The sequence below is a fragment of the Camelus ferus genome, chromosome 22 (assembly GCF_009834535.1).
Source record: "Camelus ferus isolate YT-003-E chromosome 22, BCGSAC_Cfer_1.0, whole genome shotgun sequence".
Taxonomy (NCBI): domain Eukaryota; kingdom Metazoa; phylum Chordata; class Mammalia; order Artiodactyla; family Camelidae; genus Camelus; species Camelus ferus.
The window spans coordinates 2,294,613-2,319,189 of NC_045717.1; the positions used below are offsets into that span (position 1 = coordinate 2,294,613).

At 45.0% G+C, this 24,577-nt stretch overlaps 1 protein-coding gene, 1 long non-coding RNA gene and 1 pseudogene across 3 annotated transcripts; 1 reads left to right on the forward strand and 2 right to left on the reverse strand.

Annotated features, from left to right (window-relative positions):
• Positions 1-616: 616 nt before the first annotated feature.
• On the reverse strand, positions 617-1,771 carry LOC116658960. The gene is made up of 2 exons (XR_004314183.1): positions 1,460-1,771; positions 617-911 (listed from the first exon to the last, which is right to left on the reverse strand). It is a non-coding gene; the product is annotated as an uncharacterized LOC116658960 (long non-coding RNA).
• On the forward strand, positions 1,746-18,997 carry LOC102508074 (zinc finger protein 354A). Of its 2 annotated transcripts, XM_032464920.1 has the most exons (6): positions 1,747-1,884; positions 2,717-2,833; positions 2,918-2,992; positions 6,934-7,060; positions 7,986-8,081; positions 16,867-18,997. In XM_032464920.1, the coding sequence occupies exons 3-6, from the start codon at positions 2,960-2,962 to the stop codon at positions 18,429-18,431; spliced, it is 1,821 nt and encodes a 606-aa protein (XP_032320811.1). In that variant the 5' UTR covers positions 1,747-1,884; positions 2,717-2,833; positions 2,918-2,959; the 3' UTR covers positions 18,432-18,997. The 2 variants fall into 2 exon arrangements, with proteins under 2 accessions (XP_032320810.1, XP_032320811.1); XM_032464919.1 differs by lacking the exon at positions 2,717-2,833 and having other exon boundaries at positions 1,746-1,884.
• A 254-nt stretch (positions 18,998-19,251) lies between these two features.
• On the reverse strand, positions 19,252-23,658 carry LOC116659128 (annotated as a pseudogene).
• Positions 23,659-24,577: the final 919 nt, after the last annotated feature.

Sequence of the window (24,577 nt, forward strand, 5' to 3'; positions counted from 1 at the left end):
AAAATGCCACAAATTTTCCCACGACTTCAAATGCACTTTTTTTTTCTTGAGTTAGTGTTCGTTTGGTTGCTGTAGATCTTTTACTGGTTTCCAGAGCTTTCATATGGTTATTTTAGCCAGTTTCTGGTTGTTTTTCACACATCTAAGACAGATTGAGGGCTTGGAGCTTCCTGCTAGGCCATTTTGCTGACTTCTTCTACCATAACCATTTGATATGGACATTGTACTAGAAATCATAGCCCACTCAAGATAGCGCTTAAAAGGTAGAAAACATAAAAGAAGCAAAAGTTTTGCAAAAGAACCGAAACTGTCATTCATGTGTTACATGATATTACACAGAAAATCCAAAGCACCAAACAAATTCATTGTTGGAATTTATAAGACTTTTGGTAGTAAGCTATATACAAACCCAGTACTTTATAAATGAAATTTTAAAAGAGATACCATTTACAATAGCTTCAAAAATATTAAACAGCCACAAATATAACTCATGAAAATATGTAATACTGCTATGGATAAAATATATGGAAAGTTATCAGACCTAAAAAAAAAGGAGAGCTGTACCATGGTAATGGATGGTTAATGTTAGAATCGGAGAAAAACGACCAGACACAGCTCAACGTCAGAATCAGGTTTATTGCAAAAAAACCTGCAGAGCGGGTCTCCAGTTGGAACTGTAGCCAGAGCTCTGCGTACAGGCTTGGTTATTTATGCCTGGGGGTAGGAACTGATTGGTGGGTCCTTATGCAAATGAGGGATGCTGAAAGTGAGAGGGGTGTGTTGAAAGGATGCTCCCTCCAGCGGCTCTCGCTCTCACTCAGGTCAGGGGAGGGTTTTACAGGCGGAGGGGGATTTTTACTAAAGGCGGATGTTGTGGCTTGCATTCAGCTCAGCTTGTCCTGAGATGGTGGCTGATCAAAATGAAGTTGGTTTTGCCAGTTAAAATCAAAGTTGTTACGATATCAACTTTCCCCAAGTTGATTTACAGATTCAACGAATCTAGTCAAATTCTAAGCATTTTTATTTACAAGTTGTCATGACAATGGTTTGTTATGCCCGTGAGTTATTCTAGCAAAGACAGTTGAACAGAACTTATGTAAGGACACTTCAACGTTACCTTATCAGAGTTTAGTTATCTACTGTGTTAACAAAGAGTGGTATTACATGCTGCAGCCTACCCGGGCGCCTACCACAGATACCTCCCACACACTCTTTTCACTTCTTCCCATAACGCTTGTTTTCTAAACTGCTATATAATTATGTTCATGGCTTTTTGTCTGCTCTCCACCTCCTACCCTCCCTCTAGTACAAAAAAAGTTTCCCAGAGCAATGATCTCTGTTCTGTTCGCTGACGAATTTCAATAGGTAGGGGCTTGGCACACAGCAGGTGCTCAACACACTTCTGTTGAAAGACTGAAGGGGAAACAGGTGTGTTCTCGGCGATTGTCTACTTGCTTACTGTCATTTTCGCAGATGCCAAGCTACACGACGCTGCCCTCGGCGAGCCTCTCCTTCCGGAAGAACCGGGAACCCAGGAACCCGCAGTCGAAGATGCGCTGCGGCGAGGCCAGAACGCGGTCTGGGCACGTGACAGGTTCAGCCAGGCCTCCCCTCGCAGACGAGTGCGGAGAACTACACTTCCCAGAATCCGTGGGTTCTCGCGTGGACTACATTTCCCAGAGGGGCTAGCGACGGTCCCTGCCCCGCCCCCCCCCCGGACCTGCGTGGGGCGCCGGGCGTTTGCCGCGGGCGTGAGGGGCGTCCCGGCTTCAGGTCCGCCCAGGCTTCACCCCTGGAGAAGCCCGTCTCGAAGCTGCTGTCCGGTCCCGGGCGGTTCCCGAGCCTCCCGCCTGCGGCCCCTGGAAGCCCCGGAGCCCGGGCGAGGTGAGCGGCGGAGCGGCGGCGGGATGCGGGAGGGAGGAGCGGGCCTCGGGAGGACGCAGCGCGGGGCGCAGGCCCGAGGGGCGCGAGCCGGGCCTTTGTGGGCGCCGGCGGGCCGAGGACCCGGCCCCCGGGCTCCGTCCCCAGGCCCCGCCAGCGCTTCCCGCGGCCGCGCCCCTGCCCCTGACGCGGCGGGTCGGGCACTTGGCCCGCACCGGCCCGGCCCCTCCTGCTTCCTCCCGACCCGCTCCCGGCGCGCTCCCGGCCTGGTCCCGGCCGGCCTTGAATTTGCCCCCTGACGGCAGCGGACGTGAGAAAATGATTTCCTCCCTTTAGCATCGCCACTGCCCTCCCGGGTGACAGGCGTAATGGCCTGTTTTGCACGGAAAGTGAGTTGCCGGCTTCCCCCGGTGGCAGAGCCAGGACGGGAACCCAGGGGTTTGGTTTATGTGACAGCAGCCCCCTCCTCGCCATAGGAGAGCTGGTCTTCTTGTCTTTACTCTTTCCAAAGCAGCTTTCTCTAGAATTTTGGAATTGTGTCCTTGATAGGAGTCGGAGGAGGCGGGTGGAAAGGCTTGAGGTGGAGAAAAGTTGTCACATTTATGCAGTGAGGTTGGAGCAGGTACAGGCTGGAATCCCGGTGCCACCCTCACTGGCTATGTGGACGGGAACAAGATGCCTCCTCTTTGCCCTCAGTTTCCTGATCTGTAAAATGGGGCTGCTGACAACGGTAGCTGTTCGGTGGGACTGAACGATGTAGGTGCTGCCTGGCACCCGGTGAGGCTCGGGGAGTTGCTGCTGCTACTACTGATGGAATCTTACGTTTTTCCCTCAGAGCCGGGGAGAGAGCTGGGTCCTGAGCCAGGATGGTCCAGCCTTTCTCTCTGGACTTGCTGGCTTTTGGCTCTTTCTACCTTCTTTCTCTGTCTGCAGGCACGTGAATCATTCTCAGGTAGGGTAAGGCTTTCAGAGCTGCTGATTCTGAGGGGTGGGAAGCGAAAGAGGCTTCCTCCTCTCTCCCTTTTTCTTCTCCCAGATCTGGCCTCTGGAGACTCCACCCATCCTTGAGAAAGAGGACATGGCTACTGAACAAAGGGAAGCAAGGTCTCAGGTGAGTTCATTGTCATCTCAGGTCTTAGGGACAGATACGGATTTTGGGGGTTTTTTATCCTCAGACTGAAGCTCACTCCCATTCAGTTTCCACCAGGATTTGGAGTCCAAGTCCTTTCCCCTCTGAAGACTTGGTCCACCCTGTTGGATGCTGGGTTCTGTAAGGAATGCTTTTCTCCCCCTCCCTAGTCTATGCCTGTTGTTTCTGGTTTCTTTTCCTAGTAGGCAGTCTTTTATTCTTTAATCTCAATTCACTGTATGATTATCGATTTGACAAGGAAGATGCCACAGGTCTTATATCACTTGGGGACAGAACCAACAAACATAAACATTTGGCAGAGCTCCTTTCTGACCTGCCTCCTTGGCTCATTCATGCCCCGTTTCCTTCCCTTGGCCAGAGTGCTTTTCTTTTTCTTTCAGTGCTTGAGAATCCTCATGATTCCTTCCCCAGACTTTTCCCAGTCCATAGTTGTTTCATTTTTTTTCTCCCTCTTAACTGTGTGGATCGTGTGCCTAGCTTCTACCAGTCTCTTGAAAACTGTTCCTAACTTGCCATTTCATCCTTATGAGAATAAGTGTCGGACCCCATCCGAGGGAGTCAGTGTGCAAACAAAGGATAGCCATGTTGGAGAGGACACAGACAGAGAGGCCTCTTGACTCCAAGGGCAGAGAGAAGACTCCTCAGGAAGCAGCAGGGAGGGTTTTGTGCAATATTGGTAGTGGAGAGGCATTGTATACAGTGGTTACTAAGGGGGGCTTTTGAGCCACTTTTGGGCCGAGTCTGTGCCCATCTCCTCTGCTGCTGTTAATGGGTCTTAGGCAAATAACTCCACCTCTCTGTGCCTCAGTTTCTTCACCTATAAAATGAGAACAACAACCGTGCCTACCTCATAGGGTAGGTGAGAGGGTCCCATGAGTCAGTTCACGGAAGGTGTTTAGATCAGGGCCGGGCACGTAGTCGGCGTTCAGTATGTGGTGGCTGTGAGCTGAGCTGTGTTATTCTAGTCCATGATGCTATTACTGTTAGTGGACAGAAATTACTCTGCAGTGTTTCTCAGACCCTGGAAGCACTGTGCTCCCTTTACTCATCTTCATCTGAGAATGATGGTTGACGTTGCTGGGGAATGTCCCGGGGGCTCCACCTTTGTTCTCACTCTCATAACAGCACAGCAGTTATTACCCCCATTTTGCACATGAGGAAACTGAGGCTCAATAAAGTCAAGTGACCTGAAATCAAACCCACACATGTCTGACCTCTGAGTTCATGCTAGTTACTGTCCAGCAGCTCCTCTGGTGCATCTTTCAAAACACAGGGCGGGCCCAGCCCCTGTGTTACCAGAGCTCTTCTGCAGTGTGGTGTTGTGTATCTTTTGGACCCACGAAAAGTGGTGGTGGTTGGTCTTCTGAGGCTGTGGCTAGGACCTGCCTTTGCATATTTGGGCTGCTTTTTTTCTAAATCTTTCCCATTCCGTTCCAACAGAGCCAAGGTGCTCTCTTGCCCAGAGTCTTCTCTGTCCCTGTATGTGAGTCACGTATGACATTCTCCCTAAAGTCACCTGCTGCCTATATGTCAGTTTTGGGTGGATTTGTGTGTAAAACTCAAGGACAGGACGTTTAAGATCAGAGAGGGAATACACCCACCGAGTGCTGGGTTAAAAGAAACCGGTATTTATCGTCCTGCCTCTGCCATTAATAAAGTATGTGACCTGGTTCTTGACTGCCCTGGACCTTCCTCACCTCTCAAATGAGGATTGAACTAGGAGATGGTGTACGGTCTTGTCCAGTGACCCGTTTTTCTTTCATTATGCAAGTTATTTCATGCATTTTTCTTGTCTGCCAGTTGGATCGTAAATTCTTTCGAGGGCAAAGGTAATTTCTTGTATTCCTCTGTATGCCAGTAAATTATCATACATGTATTATGTGTTAATATTAAAATTCTCAGAGAATAAAAAATACATATATAAAGAAGAAAGTAAAATCACTCTCACCCCAACATCTCGAGATAATCATGGTCACAGCTTTGTATGTGGCCCTCAGAATAATTTCCTATGCACCTTTATTTAGTTATTATTTATTTATGTACGAATGTATGTATGTATTTATTTTACCATTTTAACCTTTTTATTGTGATGAAATAAACATAAGATTAAGTTTACCACTCTGTTTTTGATTGTATGATTCATGGGCATTAAATACATTCACACTGTTATGCCACCATCACTGCTGTTTATCTCCACTGTATGGATTATCTCATTTATTTCTTAACCCTGTGAGGTAGGCATTGAGGGGCAGTTTTGCAGAGTGTTTAAGAATGGAGCCTTGGATGCTCCTTGGATTGGAATTTCCCCTCTGGCCCTGGCCAGCTGTGATTCTGTGGTCTGTGATATGAAATATATATTTGGTCTTCGACTCTGCACCTCACGTATAACTTCGAACACCTTGTGGTTTCCGAAGTGATTAGTAATATTTGTTTTTTATTCCTGAAATTGCTTTAGAACTATAAAAGCAAAATGGCTTGTGCGTGTTTTGTTATTCCTAACAAGCCCTTTCCTCCACACCACAGTTTATATTAATGAGGTAGCCTTTGGACCCCACCAAGGGTGGGGGCTGATTGCCGGGGAACCAATCTTAATTAGAGGGTTGGAACTTTCAGCCCTGCCCCCCTGCCTGCTTAGGGGCTGAAAGTTGAATCAGTCGCCAGTGGCCAGTGATTTAATCAATCATGCCTGTGCACTGAGGCATGAAAACCCACAAGGGTTGAAAGTTCTTCTGCGTTGGTGCACATGTGGAGAATCAGGGAAAATGGCACATCCAGAGAGGGCACGGAAGCTCTGCACCCCTTCCCATGTACCCTGCCCTGGGTACCTTTCATCTGCCTGTTCCTGAGTTTCATCCTTTTATAATAAACGTGTAATCTAGTAAGTAAGTATTTTCCTGAGTTCCGTGAGCCACTCTAGCAAATTAGACGTGAGGAGAGGGTTGTGGAAACCTCCAGTTTGTAGCCAGTCAGTTAGCAGCACAGGTAACAAACACCCTGGACTTGGGATTGGCATTGAAGGAGGGGCAAGTCTTTTAGGACTGAGTCCTTAACCTGTGGGATCTGACTCGATTTCCAGGCGTCAGAATTGAGTTTAATTGTAGGACACCTAGCTGGTGTCACACAATTACTTGGTTTGTGGAAAGCCCCATACATAGGGTGTCAGAAGTGGTGTTGAGGGTAGAGGAGGCACACAGGAGGAGTGAGGTTTTCCTTTGTACCAGCTGTGTGACTTGGATAAATTTCTCTTTGTTTTCTCTTGTGTAAAATGGAGACAATAACAGTACCTTCTTCATAGGATTGTTGCAAAGATAAAAGACTTACACAAAAAATTAATATAAAGCTCTAAGAATAGTACTTGACCCAAAAAAGCATTCAATACATGATAGCTCTTTTCATTTCCATCATTACCATCCTCAGGCTTCAGGGAAGATACAGATAGTGCCTTAAGTTATTTAACCTAGCCTCCATCAGTGATTGTTTAGGTTGTTTCCACTTTTTTGCTATTACCAATGCCATGAAAAATGTCCTTGTGTGTGCGTTTTTGTGCTGTTCATTATCAAACAAATTTTGTAATTGGAGAGTTGAAGAATAGGCACATTTTAAAACTTTTAATGTGTGTTATCAAATTGCCATCAGGAAGATTATTGTAGTTAACACTCCCACTAGTGGCCTTAATACCTCCATACATCTCTTGTACTGGTTAACACAAGACTGGTTCATACTTCATGCGACTCAGGGTATGTTTGTCACTGGTCAGTTGTTCATTAAACAAATGACCCGGAACCTTCAGAACTTAGAATAGTATAGGAACATTTCATCGGGGCCCGTCTGCTCCCCACCGCCGCCTTCTTCAGCCTGCGTGCTGGGCGGCCCTGCTGAGCTGGGGCGGCTTGTCTCTGCAGATGTCAGTGACGTTCGAGGACGTGGCTGTGCTCTTTACGCGGGACGAGTGGAGGAAGCTGGGTCCTTCTCAGAGGAGCTTGTACCAGGACGTGATGCTGGAGAACTACAGTAACCTGCTCTCGCTGGGTAAGGGGGTTTCCCCTGGAAGTCCAGAATTTGGAAACTGGGGTAACTCAGCACCTGCTTCCCTGGATAAAAGCCGTGGGTCATCAAAAGCTTAGCTGAGTTTTGCCTTAGCACTTACAAGTCGGATTCCATAAATAAATATGAAAACCTTTTCACCCCGATAGACATGGAATTGCCCCGTGGTCGGGAAAATCTACAGAGCTGCACGTTAGACGTTTCCTCATAGTTCAGAAAACATTTCGCACTGTGACTGTTCTGTGATGTGTTGTTCACTCATCTCTACAGAGAGCGTGCCTCCACCCTCTTCTCTGACCGACCGCTTGCGTTTCCCAGTTCTCTTTCCCAGGAAGCAGCAAACTCTTTCTGTAAAGGGCCAGGGAGTAAATAATTTAGGCTTTGTGAGCCACATATGGTCTCTGTGACATACTCCATTCCTTTCTTTCCTTTTTTTTCAACCATTCTTTCCTCAAGGGCCATATATAAACAGAGAGTGGCCTACATTTGGCCTATGACCCGTAGTTCGCTGACTGCTACCATTTTTCAGATGGAATCAGATAGTGTTTTCTCATTTTAAACGAACTACCTGGTACATAATCCTTTCCATACGTACCTGTTACAAACATCAATTTCGTCTGTACGTCTAACATTTCCTCTTCTGTGGAAAGCTAATGGTTTCAAGGCTGCGTGCTTATCCTGTTTGCCCAACACACAACTACTTAGTACATGGCTATGTCCTACAGGCGCCTCGCCTTTCCCTAACACACCCCCTCAGTCGTGGGGACACAGCTTGAACACCCCACAGAAGCTCCTTGTATTGTCCTCTGAGTTTCCCCCTCAGATCTCTGATACCTCTTTGTGTCAAAACCAAGTTTGTTGTTGTTTTTATTTTTTTATTTTTTGTTTTCTCTTTTTTGTCTACGAGCAGGGCTCCCGTTTTCCAAACCCAAAGTGATCTCCCTGTTGCAGCAGGGAGAGGACCCCTGGAAGGTGGAGAGAGACAGTCCCGGAGGCGCCTCTCTAGGTGAGTGGGTGGGAACATCTGCGGGGGGACGTCTGCGGGTGGCCGTCTGGGGGTGAGTGGGGGTGTGGCTTGGGGATACTGCTCGGGAAAGTTTCTCCAGGTTCGCGGTCCCCAGGAAGCACTGAAGAAGGGAGGCTAAGCTTCCTCCTCTGCTCTGGTAATCACTTCACAGGCGAATCTCTCAGGATCTTTTTTCTTCTCTTTCCTGTTGTTTCAGAGGAGGGCTCAGTTTTCATGTATTCATTCAGCAAACAGTGTATTTGAGGATTCGCAGAGAATCCATTCTGACTCCAGCCCAGCTTCTGTGGGAAAAGAGATGAGGAAGGAAACGAGATTAGACAGGCAGGTGCTTTGGGACATTTCTGAGATGTGAACCCTCTACCGACAAGAGGGAGCAAGTCAAGGATTTTGAATAGGAGAACCCTGTATCCTTGATGTTTTAGAAAAACTGGTCTGAGTCGAAACACTTTAACTGTCCTTCAGTAAAGGCAGAGCTAGAAGCTGAGGTGGGCCCCTGCGCTGGCCCACAGCCCCGCAGTCAGAGAGCAAGAGCGGTGACGTGGGCCGAGCTCCAGGGCACGTGAAGGACTAAAGCAAGTCACGGAGCGTCAGTAAGACGTGTCGCTGTTGATGTGTGAAGAAACTTACCTGGGTGTCTGTACGTGTAGTGTGGCCAGTGCCCAGAGAAGGTCGGGGGCACCTCTGAGCTGGTAACTGGTTACATTTGGAGCGGGGCTGAAAATGGGTGCGATGAAAGGGGACTTCATTTACAGGTAATGTTTGTAACTTTTCGGAGAGTATGTTCCTGAAGTCCTTATTATGTGATTTGAGTTTAACAAGAATGGTCACTTGGGAAATGTTGTTGGGCTTAGAACCGAAGTGAGGAGGAACTAGGGGTGGGACCCTCGTGGAGATCGCTGCACTACTAGGGCCTGGAGGAAGGCACGTGCAGGGGGTCAGGAGGGAAGAGAAGGGCCCCTTTGTTAAGGGTGCAGGGTGAGTTTGGTGTGGGATGGGTTTCATTTGAGATGTGAGTGAAATACGGGTAGCGGTCGCCGGTGGACAGTTGTAGGAGGTAAATGGGGTTGGAACTCAACAGGGAGGTCAGGGAGCCGGCGGGCAAAGGTGGCGCTTGGAGCCTTGAGCTGAGCAAGTGAGGACAGAGTCCCAAGAGACCTCCCCGTTTATGAGGTGGGTTAAGAAAGAGGAATCTGTGGCTGAGCCTGAGAAGAAGTCACCAGGGGAGAGAAACGGCAGAGGTGGCTGTTGTGGAAGTTGGGAGCTGAGAGCTGTGGAATCGAGGAGGCCTAGGTTCTGGGGAACCCAGGTTGCAACCCTCGCCCCCCGCTTTCCAGTCCCGTAGTAGACGGTGAGTGAGTTCCGTGCTGGGCACTGGCGGTGCAGCCTTGGGCAGAAGGACGCAGGTCCTGCCCTGGCGGAGCTCAGTCGAGGGGCAGACAGGTGTTCATGCGCTCGGCGCACCCAGGGGTGTGGAGTGACGGGGTCTGGTGGGGACCCCGCGGGAGAGCTGCAGGTGCGGTGAGAACGTGGAAGAGGAGGGCCGGTGTCAGCAAAGGCTTCCCCCAGCAAGGACCACTTCTCAGGATGTGGAGAAGCGTTCAGACTCAGGAAAGGGCGTGTGTGAGTCCAGAGAGAGGCAGGCGGCAGGTGGAGACGGAGCAAGGAGGGAGGGACAAGGACCAGATCGCGCTGAGCCTGGAGCCCTGTCACAAGACCTGGTCTGCCTGGGAGCCGGGCACGGCCTCTGAGAGTTGAGGTAGCCTGGCCACAGGCCCAGGCTTATCTTCCGCACGGATCAGCCTGCAGCCCACGTGGAGCCAGTTGGCAGACGTGGGAGGTCTTGTCTGAGGCTGTGGTTGGGTCCAGACGGGTCAGTGTTGGCCCCTCCCCATGCAGGCCCAGCAGAGGCGCTGTGGGACAGGCTGTGTCGATCCCTAAAGCCCCCACACTTTAGGGGAGAGCTTCCTTCCCACTCGAGTTTAGATTTTTTGAGGTGGGAACCACACTTGTCTATCTTGTAACTGTCATTTGGGAGAATGTACTAAATTTGGGAACTACTAGAAACTGTCAAAAGTAAACAGAGAACACAGGCAGCGGGGAACCAGAGGAGGGTTAGGACGGGCGTCAGTGCCACCGGCAGGTGTGGGCTGAGTCTGGCACGAATGATCAGAGGGAGGGAAGGAGGGACTGTTCCCGTCCCCTTTGCCTTGGGAGCACGGACGGCCTGGAGTGCGTTTCTCCGCTCGGGGGACCTCGACCAGGGACCGTGGTACGGGGAACGGGGACACACGTTGGATGCGGAGTCCCCCTTCCTGAGTGAAGTGTTGGTTGGATTAAACAGAATGGAAAGAATGACTGGAGCCCAGATCTGTCCAGAGAGACCCTGAGGCCACCTCGTGGTGTGTCGAGTCCTCCTCAGGGTTGAGAAGATGTCCCTGAAGGGAGAACTCTGAGTGGTGTGTGGAGGAAGGGAGGGCGTCAGAGCTGAGCAGTGTGTGCGTTTCTCTCTGTGGGAGGAACCACCTCCCTTTGCTCAGAGGTGACGTCAGATGAGACGTCCTGGGGGAGCTGGTGTGTGGCTGTGTCCCTCCTGCACCCCTGGCGAGTCTCCCATCTGCCTGGACTAAAGTGCCCTCAGAACAGCCTCCCTTCCAAGGGGAGCTCGCTTCCCTGTGAGCTCAGGTGAACGTCCTCGATGCCATTGGAAGTACCTCAGTCATTAACTCCGACCAGAACCAAAAACAGACCCTCTGAACAGCCAGTGACGGAAAAGCTTATGCTCCCAGGGTAGGACTCCTGGAACCTCTGTTGCCTCCAAGTGTGCTTTTAAAGTATTACTTTCACTTCAAAACTATTCACAAATAGGAAAAACAGAACCACAACAAAGAAAAACTGCATAATCCCTGGGTCTATGTTGAGAGATGGGAGGAAAGGGTGTGAGTCTCCTCTGAGTCGTTTGCTTAAGAAATGAGCCTAAAGTCTAACCACTTCTCTGGCGTGGTTATAATCAGAATACTGTGATTAAACCGACTTGAACGTCTCATGGATTTGGTTTACAACTGACGTAAAAATGTTCTTGAAATCAAAATATAAAAATCCAGGATGATTCTAGGTAAACAATTACCTCCAATGAAAAAGTGTTTTTCTTCCCTTGTCTTTCTTCCATTGTTATCTTAACGTAAGAATTCAGGGTGGACTGACCCTGGCAGGGTGGTCAGCTGAGGGGTCACCCGAGGACTGTCTTCTGCTGAGATTTGCTGGGGCTGCATCTGCACAGAGAGCAGGGGTCTTTTTCTGATTTGCAGAGAGGTGCTGTCAGGGTTATGAGGCAGCCTAGTGAAACAGCATGCCGCGGTTTTAGAGTGAATTTCTTGCGAGATGGAAGTGGAGCTCACGTACCCCGTAGTCCTGTTTAATATGTGTGAGTTAGTCTTGTTCTCGTCCCTTGCCCTCCCCTCCTGCCACCAACATCTCCTCTCCTTGTAGCTGCCAGAATGGTCTATTTAAAAGGTAAATCAGGTCCTGTCGCTCCCATGCTCAAGCCTCTGGTGGCTTCCATCACATAGAGCACAATCCAGACCGCCAGCCTGGCCTTTAGAGGCCTGCGTGGTCTGGCCCGACCACCTCTCCACCTTCACCTCCTTCCCCTCTGCCCTTCATTCCAGAATCCCCCTGGCCGCCAGGGTGTAGTCAGGCAGGCGCAGCAGGGCCCCCCTCAGGGCACCTGCACTTGCTTTGTCCTCTCTGGGACCATTCTTCTTCCTGAGCCACGAGCCCACATGACCCACTTCCTTGTGTTGCACACATTTCTGCTCAGGTGGCATTTGGTCAATTAGACACAACTCATCTGAACCTGGCCCTCCATTCTCCACATTCTTTATCCCCTCACCATGCTTTATTTTCCCTTAGAGTACTTATCACTGAAAAATAGACCATTTTTATTTACTATCTGCTCTTCCTCTGGGTCGTAAGCTTCCTCATGCTGGGCTGTCTGTTTTGTTTGTTCCCGTCTCCCCGATACCTAAAACAGTGCCTGGTCAGAGTCGGCTGCGGTTAAGGAGTGCATGCGTGTCTTGGCTAAGTTCGTGGTGCTGGAGACAGAAAGGGAACCAGTGTCAGAGAGATTTCTGAGACAAAAGCAGCAGGACTTGGAGATGGACTAGATGTGGAAGATAAAGGAGGTGGAGTTGTGCAGGGGGCTTGCTGGGTGTGTGGCTTGTTTGGAATGAACAATGATGTCAGTCACTGAGCTAGTGGTCCTAAGACATCTTATTTAGGGGGGAGGTGGTATAAATATGATTTTGGACGAATTAAATTGTCTTTCGTTGACCCAGTTATCCACGTGGAGGCATCAGGTAGCCTGTGTGATTTGGAGTTCCAGCCCTCATAATATACACTGGGCATTAAATGTGAATTTGGGAAACCTTGGTCGTTATAGGGTAATTGAACCAATGGAAACATTATAGGGTTGAGTGTGAATCGCCCTGAGGAATGGGTTCAGAGAACAGTAAGTGCAGGAAAGAGCCTAGGACTCGGCCTTGAGGAACTCTGGCATCTCTGGCATCTGGTGAGGAAGAGAGAAGTGAACCCCTAGGGAGGAGAAGGGTGAGGTGTACTAGACGCGGGAACTCGGGAGTCTGGCGTCACTGAAGTCAAGGCTCACAGAGGGTGCTGTCAGTGGAGGTGGGGAAAGTGGATGGATTTGAGACGTATTTAGATGGTGGCGTGAACGAGTCTTGGTGATCGGTTAGCTGAGGGAGAGGTGTGAAGGACGCCTCACAAAGCTTTGGTTCAGAACTGGTGCCATTTACAGAGACAGAAGGATTATGCGGGTTGGAGGAAGGGAATAACCCGTGAATTCAGGGTCAGGCATGTTGCCTCTGGGGTGTCTCTGAGACATCTGAGTTGCTGTTTTCAGTAGGCTGCTTTGTAATTAAGTGTGGAGAATACAGAAGTCTTGCTGAGAGTGTATGTTTGTAATTGAAGCTGGTCTGTGGAAAGAGCGCAGAGTGGAAAGAATTGGGGGTCTAGGACTAAACCCTAAGGAGCGCCAAGGATGAAAGCCAGGTAGAAGGAGGTGGGTGCACAAAGGAGACTCAGCCCACAGAGGAGACAGAGGCCGCGGGAAGTGAGAAGAGCGTGATGGCGAGTTCAGGGTCCCTGCAGCTTAGGAAGGGAGCGTCTCCTCGGGTCGTGAGTGGTCATGATCAGATGCTGCCGGGAGGCGAGTTAGGTGAGAACTGAAGAGCGTCTCGTCTTAGCCACGCGGAGGTCATGGCTGCCTTGGGGAGGGTGGTGGTGAGGGTGGGAGCCAGAGTGGAGCGCACGGGAGGCGAGTGGACAGGAGGGCATGAACACACGGGGCTACGACAGGAGGAGAGACGAGGTGGCGCGGCGGCCGCAGAGGCTGGGGTGCCCGTCTATGCATGTGTGAATGATGCTCTGTGTATATTCTTCTCTGCGCTCTTCCACTCCAGTCATAGTGTACAGTGCGCATAGCTCTGCCCCTTTCTCGCTTGATGTGTGTTGAAACTTCCTGTGTCGGTACCTAGAGACCATCCTCACTCTAAAGAGGGAGTGTTCTGAGGCCTCCCACGGCCTCTCTTCTTAGCTGGGGGAAGGGGCGATTTTGGTTGTATGTGGCTCTGGGTAATGTTAGCCCAGCGGGCCCAGTTTGGGCTAGAATTTTATAGATGATATTATTGCTAATTAGAAATATGGATGTTGGTTTAAAACTATATGCCTTTGTCATGTACCCGTATAATGTCCTGATGTGTTACAGGTGGAGTCAGCCCAGCTGTCCCTCAGAGGGGTCTGGCTGACTAACCTGAGGGACATTCACACAGTGGAGTGCTTCGTAACTGTAAAGGGGAACGAGGAGGACCTCTGTAAATCCTGCTGTGGGGCGACGTGTGAATGAGTGGGAGAAAGTGTAGGACGGAACAGTGAGAGCAGTGCTTTTATGTAAGAAAGGGGACGAGATAAAGAGAAAAGTGTGTATTTGCTTATGTATATTTTTTAAATAGAAAAGTTAAAAGGAAGGTTAAAAGTACATCAATAAAAATGGTTACCTGTAAGGTGAAGAAAGAGAAAAGATCTAGAGGACAAGGGTAGAATGTATAATTTTTTAAGCTATCTTGTTTTTATGATGTTGACTTTGGAACCATAAAAATGTCTTATAAAATTATAAAACAAGATTAAATAAAAATGAAAAATTTTCCCATAAATATTGAAAGCAAAATGAAACAAATGATCCTAATTGTGTTTCAGTTGGTGGTTTGGTCATGTAGAGAGTTATGTCAAATGCCTGTAAATCACAGCAGTTTGAATAACGACCCTAAGTGGTTTATGTCTATGAAGTTATGATTTATAATAAATATGTATTTGGTGCAGAGCTCTTTTAGGAATTCTAAGTGATGAGACACCTTTGTAGGTGTCTTTGTTAAACTATTGGGGTGACTTCAGACCTTACCTTAGGATGGGGGCTGGTTTTCAGGAGAACCAATCATGTGATTAGAGGGTTGAAATTTTCAATCCCACCGCTTGACCTCCTACCCTGGGGAGGAGTCAGGGGCTGGAGTTTGAATTAGTTGCCAGTGGCCAATGACTTGATTAATCATGCCTGTGTAATGAAGCCTCCATAAAATGCAAAAGGATGGGTTCAGAAAGCTTTTGAGTTGGTGAACATGTGGAGATCTGGGGGGAGTGGTACACTTGGAGCAAGCATGGAAGTTCCACGCCTTTTCCCCACACGTCGTTGCCCTGTGCATGTTTCCTATCTGGCTGTTCCCAAGTTATATCCTCTTATAATTAACTGGTGATCTAGTAAGCAAAATGCTTGTCTGAGTTCCATGAGCCACTCTAGCAAATGAATCAAACCCAAGGTGGGGGTCGTGGGGACCTCTGATTTATAGCTAGCTGGTCAGAAGTACAGGTATAACCTGGGCTTGTGACTGGTGTCTGAAGGAGGCAGGGGGCAGTCTTGTAGAACTGAGCCCTTAACCTGTGGGATCTGATGCTGTCTCCACGTAGGTGTCAGAGTTGACGTGAACTGTGCGACACCCAGTTCATGTCCGAGAATTACTTCTTGTTGATGGACCCCCCCCCCCAACATGGGAATTTGTGCAGGATGTTTAATATCGTATAGGCAAAAATAACTTCAAACAAAAATGTTGATTTTGGTGGCTATAATAAAAGTATGCGGTTATGTTTGCAATTAGAGTTCTTATCTTTGAGAAATGTGTTCTGAAATATTTTTGGTGAATGGTATGATACGGGGTTTACTTTAGCATACCCTGTGGAAGAGATGTGAGGGAGTTGCGTTAGTTTTCTCAGCCTGCTCCAACAAAGGACCACCAACTGTGTGGCTTTAGACAGCAGAAATTTATTGTCTCATAGTTGTCGAGGTATCATGGGGCCATGCTCCCTCTGAAACTCCAGGTCAGATCCTTCCATGCCTCTTCCTCACTTCTGGTGGTGACCAGAAAGTCCATGTCAGTTAGGGATCTCAATCCAGTGAGGTACATAGGAGCCCTTTAAATGGTTACCTCTAGCCCAGGAGAAGATGCCAAACTGGCAAAATTTAATACTCAATGAATTGTGTTCTTATCCAACTTTAGTGTTTATTGAATTCTGTTCTTTACCACATTATCATGTTAGCCCCTTTTTTACCTTTTTATATATTATACCTGTTTTATTGTTGATCTTTGGCTCTTTTCTACCCTGCTTGCATAGCCTCTCTTGCTTGATGCATGAACAAGGCTTCTCTCCTATCTTGCAGCTTTTGGCTTCCCGCCTGCCTGTGGCACCTCTGTAGATAAATTCAGTAACACCTTCATGTTTGAACTGGCTCTTAACCCTCCCGTTACTTGTGTAATGTACTGTCCTGGAAGGCAACTTCTCCTACAGGTGTTTGAGTAGTGTGTGTGTGTGTGTGTGTGTGTGTGTGTGTGTGTGTGAAATTAATATGTATAAGTAATTCAGAGTATTTGACATTGTGCAAATTAGGACTATATCAATAATTAAAGACGATTAACAAAACAGACATTCTGTGTATAATTCAGATGCCATTAGGATGTATAGGTTAATAGAGCATGCTAATCTGCTTGCAAAGAACACTTAGGGTGCAAAAGGAAAGTGAAATATATTTAGATGTAGATACATAGATAAATATAATTAAATATGTAGTACAATGGTGTAGTGTATAGATATGTATATGTATGTATGTATTTATATATATATATAATTTTTTAACACTGGTAAGTGCCTATCATAAGGGGAATGGACCCTGGAAACTCACAGTCAAGAAAGTAGTTAACTGTTGAACTGCATCTGAAGGATACAAAGAATTTGGCATGAGGGAAAAGGGACGAAGACTTTCCAGATTAGGGATGATTACACAAAGAAATGTTATGAAGATAATACAGGATTCTATCATGGACTCTGATCTCAGACTGATTTTTCCAATACATTGCTCCTCGTTTAATCCTTTCTCTCTATTCTTCGTTAGCCAATTCTCCTGGTCGCTCTTAAACTCACGCTCTTTAAGTGGGTTTGTTTAATCTTTTCTTCGCCCTAATACTTCAGCTTCTGTTGCTGATTTCTCTTACTGCTTAAATCTCCTGACTTTTTCTTCTTACTGTTTTTCGGTCCAATACTAAGACCTTATTTAAATACCATCAATATTTATTCACTCTGTACCTTTAGTCTCAGTAGCCAAATGTTCTATCACATGAAACATCTTCAGTTTTTTCTTTCCCCTCAGGATGGAAGAGCAGTTATAAAACCACAAAGTCAACTCAGACGCAAGATTCTTCATTTCAGGAGCTGATAATGAAAAGATCCAAAAGGAATGGACCCTGGGACTGCAAATCAGAAAAGCCCTGCATATATGAGAATGGATTAGAGAAGAAGCAGGAGAAAAAAGAAGGTGTTCAGGAAGTTTTAGTCACTCACAGAAAAATCCTCACTCTAGAAAGAAAACATAAAAATACTGAATTTAGCCAAAACGTCAGCCCAAAGTCAGTCCTTGTCAGACAGCAGTTGGTTCCCAGAGAACAAATACCACCAAAATGTGAGATACAAGGAAACAGCTTCAAACAGAATTCAAAGGTACTTAATCAACAAAAAATCAACACAGCAGAAAAACGCTATAAATGTAGTATGTGTGAGAAAACCTTCATTAATACTTCATCCCTTCGTAAACATGAGAAAAACCATAGTGGAGAGAAATTATTTAAATGTAAAGACTGTTCAAAAGCGTTTAACCAAAGTTCAGCTCTTATTCAACATCAAATAACTCATACTGGAGAGAAACCCTATATATGTAAGGAATGTGGGAAAGCCTTCACTCTCAGTACATCCCTTTATAAGCACTTAAGAACACATACTGTGGAGAAATCCTATAGATGTAAAGAATGTGGTAAATCCTTCAGCCGAAGGTCAGGCCTTTTTATACATCAAAAAATCCATGCTGGAGAAAACCCCTATAAATACAACCCAGGCAGGAAGGCGTCCAGTTGTGGTACATCCCTTCCTGGATGTCAGAGAATTCATTCCAGGAAGAAGTCCTATTTATGTAACGAATGTGGCAATACCTTTAAGTCCAGCTCATCCCTTCGTTACCATCAGAGAATTCACACTGGAGAGAAACCTTTTAAATGCAGTGAGTGTGGGCGAGCCTTCAGCCAGAGTGCATCTCTCATTCAGCATGAAAGAATTCACACTGGAGAGAAGCCCTATAGATGTAATGAATGTGGAAAAGGCTTCACTTCCATTTCACGGCTTAATAGACACCGAATAATTCATACTGGTGAGAAGTTTTATAATTGTAATGAATGTGGTAAAGCCTTAAGTTCCCACTCGACACTTATTATTCATGAACGAATTCATACTGGAGAGAAACCATGCAAATGTAAAGTGTGTGGGAAAGCCTTCAGACAGAGTTCAGCTCTCATTCAGCATCAGAGGATGCACACTGGAGAAAGACCCTACAAGTGTAACGAGTGTGGGAAAACGTTCCGGTGTAACTCATCCCTCAGTAATCATCAGAGAATTCACACAGGAGAGAAGCCGTATCGATGTGAGGAGTGTGGGATATCTTTTGGCCAGAGTTCAGCTCTTATTCAACACCGGAGGATTCATACGGGAGAGAAACCCTTCAAATGTAATACATGCGGGAAGACTTTCAGACAGAGCTCGTCACGTATTGCCCATCAGAGGATTCACACTGGAGAGAAACCTTATGAGTGTAATACCTGTGGGAAACTCTTTAATCACAGATCATCTCTCACTAATCATTATAAAATCCATATGGAAGAGAACCCCTAGAAAGTAGATCTGCATGCGTGAAAGCCTGAAACCAAAGCTCATCAGGACACATGAGAGTGATGTAATAAATGTGATAGAGATGAGAACCCTTTCTATGATTTAGTCCTCATAAGATACTAAATTCCAAGGATAGACCTTGACTAATGACTGTTCTGCTGAGGAAAGTGGAAAGTGTTCATGCCTGTCAGATGCTTTTTATAATAACCTGAAATGAAGAATTCACAACGTGGAGACACTGACTTTGGGCACTTATACAATTGTTTCTACCGCAGTGTACGCTACGTATCACGTGATTGTCATAAACATCTGGGTGAGGAGGGGAGGTGTGCACTGGATTTCTCATTTTAAAAAAACTATAAACAATGCTTTTTAAATAACATTTTTAATAGCACATAAAAGGTATGGTCAAAGAAATTATACATTTTTAGAGAAAAGGACCAAATAAAAGATAAAGATGAACTGTGAACTACCTCTCACTTTCCAGGCTTTGTCCTTTTCCTGACCTGTTATCAAACTTCATGCATGGATTTCATTTAAAAATGGAAATAAAAGTCTTTTCTCTTCTTTTTTGTTCTTCTACTACTTGCTGTGAATTGGAAAATTTTCCCCAATTCTTAATTCTGTTTTCAGAATTTTTTCTTTTTTTTTTTTGCTCTGAACTCACTCGCTATGAAAGTATACATGCTATATACTGTGAACTATCATCTTAGGTACATTAAGTGGAGAAAAACAGGGTCTGTGACATTTTAACTTGGAATTTGTTCCAGCTTCACTTCCCCCAACTCAATCACCTGCTGCAGTATTGATGGGACTGGCAGCTTCACTGGCTGTAGTAACGTTGGGGCAAGCAAGAGGCCAGCCAAAAGTGAAAAATGAAGATCTAGGGAATAAGACAGCCCAATGAGGATTTGAAAAAGTTGACGTTTCCTGCTGATCTGAAAGGCTGTGCACACCGGCAGGGCTACATTCATACACAAGAAACAGCAGAAAGTCCCCCAGGCTATTGTTCATGTCTGACTGACCTTTTAGACCCTTTGCAAGCAGGAAGTAAAAGTCCAGGCAGATTTGTTGACTCCCTGAATTTTGAGTGCATTCCCTAACCCACACACAGATCACCTTTGCTCTGGATAGAAACCTAACCAACTCAAAGCATTTGATCATTGACCGACTAGTAAGCTATGCTGGCCCAGGGTGATCCCTAGGAAGCCGGAAATGACAACAACCCCAGGAGATGGTATCAGAATCCAGAGTAGCTACAATTTTCAACAACAAAATACAAGACGTACAAATAAACTGGAAGCTGTGACTATACATGGGGGAAAAAAGCAGTCCGTAGAAACTGTCCCTAAGGAATCCCAGATGTTGGGTGCAATTGATAAAGACATCAACTAGCTACTAGACATATGTTTAAAGAACTAATTAGAACCACACTTTAATAATTAAATGAAAGTATGACCAAAAAATACCGCCCCCAACACAACCAAACAAATTCTGGAGTTGAGAAGTAAAATAACTAAAATGAAAGTTTTCTAGAGGGGCCCAGCAGTGCATTTGAGCCTGATTCAGCTGACTTTGGTATAGCTAAATGTAGATTATTCAGTTCAAAGGACAGAAAGTTAAGAAATGGGGGGGAGGGGGGATGGAACAGAGTCTCAGAGACTTGCAGGGTACTACTCAGCATATCAACCTATGTGTAATGAAAGTCCCAGATGAGAAGCAAGAGAAAAAAGGGCAGGAAAAATATTTGAAGAAATGATGGTTGAAACTTCTCAATCTGATGAAAAACATTAATCTACACATCCAAGAAGTCAATGAATTTCAAATAGGATAAAATCAAAGTTATTACACCTAGACACATCACAGTCAAATTGCCAAAAGACAGAATCTTAAAACCACGTGGAGTATCGTCTGATGTGCTTGTGGGCCATTTGTGTATCTTCCTTGGAAAAAATGTCTGTTCAGATCCTTTGCCCATCTTCAACTGGATTGTCTTTTTATTATTGAGTTGTAAGTGTTATATATTTATATATTCTAACATATGTATATACATATAAGTATATATTCTATGTATAAGCCCCTTATCAGATATATGATCTACTAATATTTTCTCCCACTCTGAGAATGCCTTATAAAAAAAATACTATAAACTGCTTTATTTTTCCAAGATGCATAATATCTTTGCAAAGCATGTGGCTGCAAATCCCCTACTGATAGAGCACTCTATTTGGGTCAAAATGTTGATAACAAGAGTAACGCCTAAAACAAAGTATTCATAAGACGTTACAGCACTGGGCCTGGTAAATGCCTGCCGTGGGCACTGCACAAAAGGAATGTCTTCAAAGCCTCTTTGTGGGGCCTTGCAGCACCCCTGAGTTCCCTTGGGCCCCTGGAGTGGAAAGGGTCCTGTAAATATTTTTGCATCCACATAACGCCCCCCTAATTTCTGTCTGGTTTTCTTCACCTTGTCCTCCACCCTAGCTGTCTCATCACGTTCTATTCTCATTTCCTCATTGCTCAAATGCATACTGTGTCTGGCCTTTGTGTGTTCCCTGAGACACTAAGCCAGCCCCTTGTTGGTTTTTCTTTTGGCCTTCCTGGGTACATTGTCCCCAGCTGGGCGCTTCCCTGCAGCCCTGGGTTCGCTGGCTGGCTTTCCTTGTTTCGGCTTCCCCTCCCTCTCTGGTTGTCCTTCTTTTGGCTTTGCCTCACCCTCTAGCTTTTCCTTATCTTTTAGTACGTCCTCATCTTCTGTCTTTCCCTTGGGATCCATCCTTCCCTTGTTTTCTCACTTGTCCTTGTCTTCCACACGAGCTACTCCTGGCTTTCCTGCATCCAGTGGCTGTTCTTTGTTTTCCATCTTAACTTTGGTTCTCAAGCATTCCTTCATTTTCACTGTAGAGTTTTTCCATGTTGCGCTGTCGCCTCCTTTTCCTGTCTTGAGGGGATGCTGGACAGGCTCCTCTTTTCCTAACCCAGCAGAGTACTGGGAACAACAGCCTCGCAGACCTGTGGGACCTGGGCCAAGCCTGCACCTCTTCGCCGGTCTCCTGCCACCCGGGGAAGCTGGGGGAGCTGGTTCTGCATGAGCGGATGATGCTAGTGGACAGGGCTGGGACCCACTGCAGGGCTGGCTGGCGGGTGGGCAAGGGGCGAGATTGACTTTTCACTTTCTCAGTAGTGTTCTTTGAAGCACAAATGCTTTTAATTTTGATCAAATTCAATTTATTTTCTTTTATTGCTTGTGCTTCTGATGTCATATCTAAGAATATATTGCCAAATCCCAGATCATGAAGATATATACCCTTTATGTTTTAAGAGTCTTATAGATGTAGCTTCAGCATTTATGTCTTTGACCCATTTTGTGTTAAGCTTGTATAGGGTAATGAGGTTGGGGTCCAAGTTCATTGTTTCACATTTGGCAACCTAGTTGCTCCAGCATCACTTACTGAAAAAAATTACTCTCTTCCTTTTGAAGTCTTGATGTTCTTGTCAAACATCAGTTGAGTATGGACTCGTGGGTTTCAGAATTTTCAATGCTACTTCTGATGAACAGGGGATATTTTTCCGTTTATTTAGAACTTTGTTAATTTCCTTCAATGATGTTTTGTAGTTTTCAGTATATAACTCTTCCACTTCTTTTGTCAAATTTATACCTAAGTATTTTATCCCTTTTGATGTTATCATAAATTGAATTTTCTTATTTTTGTTTTTAGATTATTCATTTAAAGTGTGCAGAAATACAATTTGTTTTTATATATTTATCTTGTAGCCTATGACCTTGCTAGACCCATTCATTAGTTTTAATAATGTTTTAGAGGATTCCTTGGAATTTTCTCTGTATAGTTTTATGTCATCTGTGAATGGAGGTAGTTGTACTTCTTTTTCAATACAGATAACTTTTATATCATTTTCCCTGCCTAAGCTGCCCTGACTAGAACATTCAGTACACTGTTAAAGAGCAATGATGAGCACTGACATCCTCGTCTTGTTCCTGATCTTAGGGGAAAAGGATCTGGTCATTCACCGTTAAGTATGATGTTAACCATGGGTTTTCATTGATGCTCTTTTTCAAGCAGAGGATATTTCCTTCTAATTATAGTTTGTTGAGTTTTTTATTTTAGTGAATTTTGTTAAATGCCTGTGTCTACTAAAATGACCGTGTGGTTTGTGTTTTCTGAATTCTATTGATACGATGCATACTCTTTTCTTCTCTTAAATAATTTAAAAGATACTGCGTAAAACAGTAATTGTAAAATTTACCGCTGGGCTCATAATGTGTAAAGATGTAATTTGTATGACAATAGCACAAAGGAGGGAGTAGGAAGAGAACTATATTTGAGCAGTTTCTGTAGAATATTGAAGTTAAGTTCGTATTAACCTGAAATTGTTTAAGTTAAAACAAGTATTGTATTTCCCAGAGCAACCACTAAAAATGATTCCAAATATATAGGTTTTTCAATCAACAAAGGAAGTAAAATGGTACACTTGAAAACATCTATTTACCAAAAAAGAAGGCAGTAAAAGAGGACAAAGTTACAAAAAAGATAGGCGCTATATATAAAACAAATAGCAAAATGGCAGACGTAAATCCAACTATATCAATATGTAAATGGATTAATAAACACTCCAATAAAAAGACAACAATTGTCAGACTGGATTTCAAAAAAAAACAGAATCTAACTGTCTACAGAGATGCACTACAAGAGACACAGTAAATTCAAAGACACAAATAGGTTGAAATTAAAAAGATAGCAAAAGAAATCTTTAATGGAAAAAATATGAAAACAAATATATGTATGTATGTGCAAGACTAGGACATTGTGCTATGCACCAGAAGTTAGCACATTGTAATTGACTGTACTTCAATTAAAGAAAGAAAGAAAGAAAAGAAAAAAAAAAAGAAAGGATGGCATAAAGGTACAGAATAGCAGTAACTAAAAGAGCTATAATGGCCATACTATAACAAAGAAAACAGACATTAAGCATAGTATAGACGAAGAGGAACATATAAAAATATTAAAAGGGATAATTTATCAGAAAAAGAAAACAATTACAAAGATAATACACGTAACAACAGAACCCTAAAATACACGAGGTGAAAACTGAGCTGAAGGGAGACTTCAGCATTCCACTCTGAATAACTGATGAAACTAGGCATCAATCAGCAAGGGTACAGAAGACTTGAACAGCACTGTCAATCTCTTTGACTTCATTGGCATTTATAGAAGATTCTACCCAACAACAGAATATACATGTTCTTCATGTGTATATGGAACATTATCTATGATAGACCATAATCTATCAGTTCTCTATCTAATTATATATCTAATTTATGCGAGGCCATTAAACTAGCCTCAGTAAATTTAAAAGGATTGAATCATACAAAGTATATTCTCTGACCACAAAGGAAATGTTAGAAATTAACAGAAAAAGAAAATTTAGAAAATCTATAAGCATTTTCAAATTAAAAATACTTCTCTAAATAACCCATTAGAATACTCTGCAAGATACTTTACTTCCTGTAATTACATAAAATAGGAACTTGGTATTTATACATTAAAGTAAATGGTAACCCTCAGAAAATTCAGAGACAAATATATATTACATGTTTTCATATGTTTATGTAGGGTTCTACAATCTGCATAAGGAATGTAGGATTTAGGTAAATATATTTTCCCTTCAGTGGTTCTACTGGATGGTTGATAGTTGAAACTACTGGTAGTGGGTGTTGAGAAATTAATTTGCTAACGTGGCTCTGAAGCCCTTTCATTGGAGGTAGTGGAAATTGACAAGGAGATTGGGAAGATCAGCCTGTCCTGTTCCCTACAGAACCTCTGAATTAAATCACTCCTGGCACCCCTCCAGTCTCCACCTCATATGCACACTGCAGAGTTCACTGTGTACCAGGAAATGCTTCTGGCACTGTTGGATGGGACTGGATCCTGCTCAAAAATGTGCTGTGTGAATCGCCTCATAGTCAGTGTCAGGATGTACTGGAGAAACCCGAGATGTTATCCATCTTAGGTTACATGGGACCCTTTATGACTTGCTGTTGAACAGTGAAGAAGGCACCTTGGGACCTCTGATGACCTTGATGTGCTGGACATAAACTGACCCACTGTTTCATCATAAGGAGACTTCGATGA

What these genes read in the sequence shown, in the direction of transcription:
- LOC102508074 (XM_032464919.1), top strand. Translation starts at nt 2,960, where the DNA reads ATGGCTACTGAACAAAGGGAAGCAAGGTCTCAG. An exon ending in AAAGGGAAGCAAGGTCTCAG is followed by an intron (nt 2,993 to 6,933) that starts GTGAGTTCATTG and finishes TTGTCTCTGCAG; the next exon opens with ATGTCAGTGACGTTCGAGGA. An exon ending in CAGTAACCTGCTCTCGCTGG is followed by an intron (nt 7,061 to 7,985) that starts GTAAGGGGGTTT and finishes GTCTACGAGCAG; the next exon opens with GGCTCCCGTTTTCCAAACCC.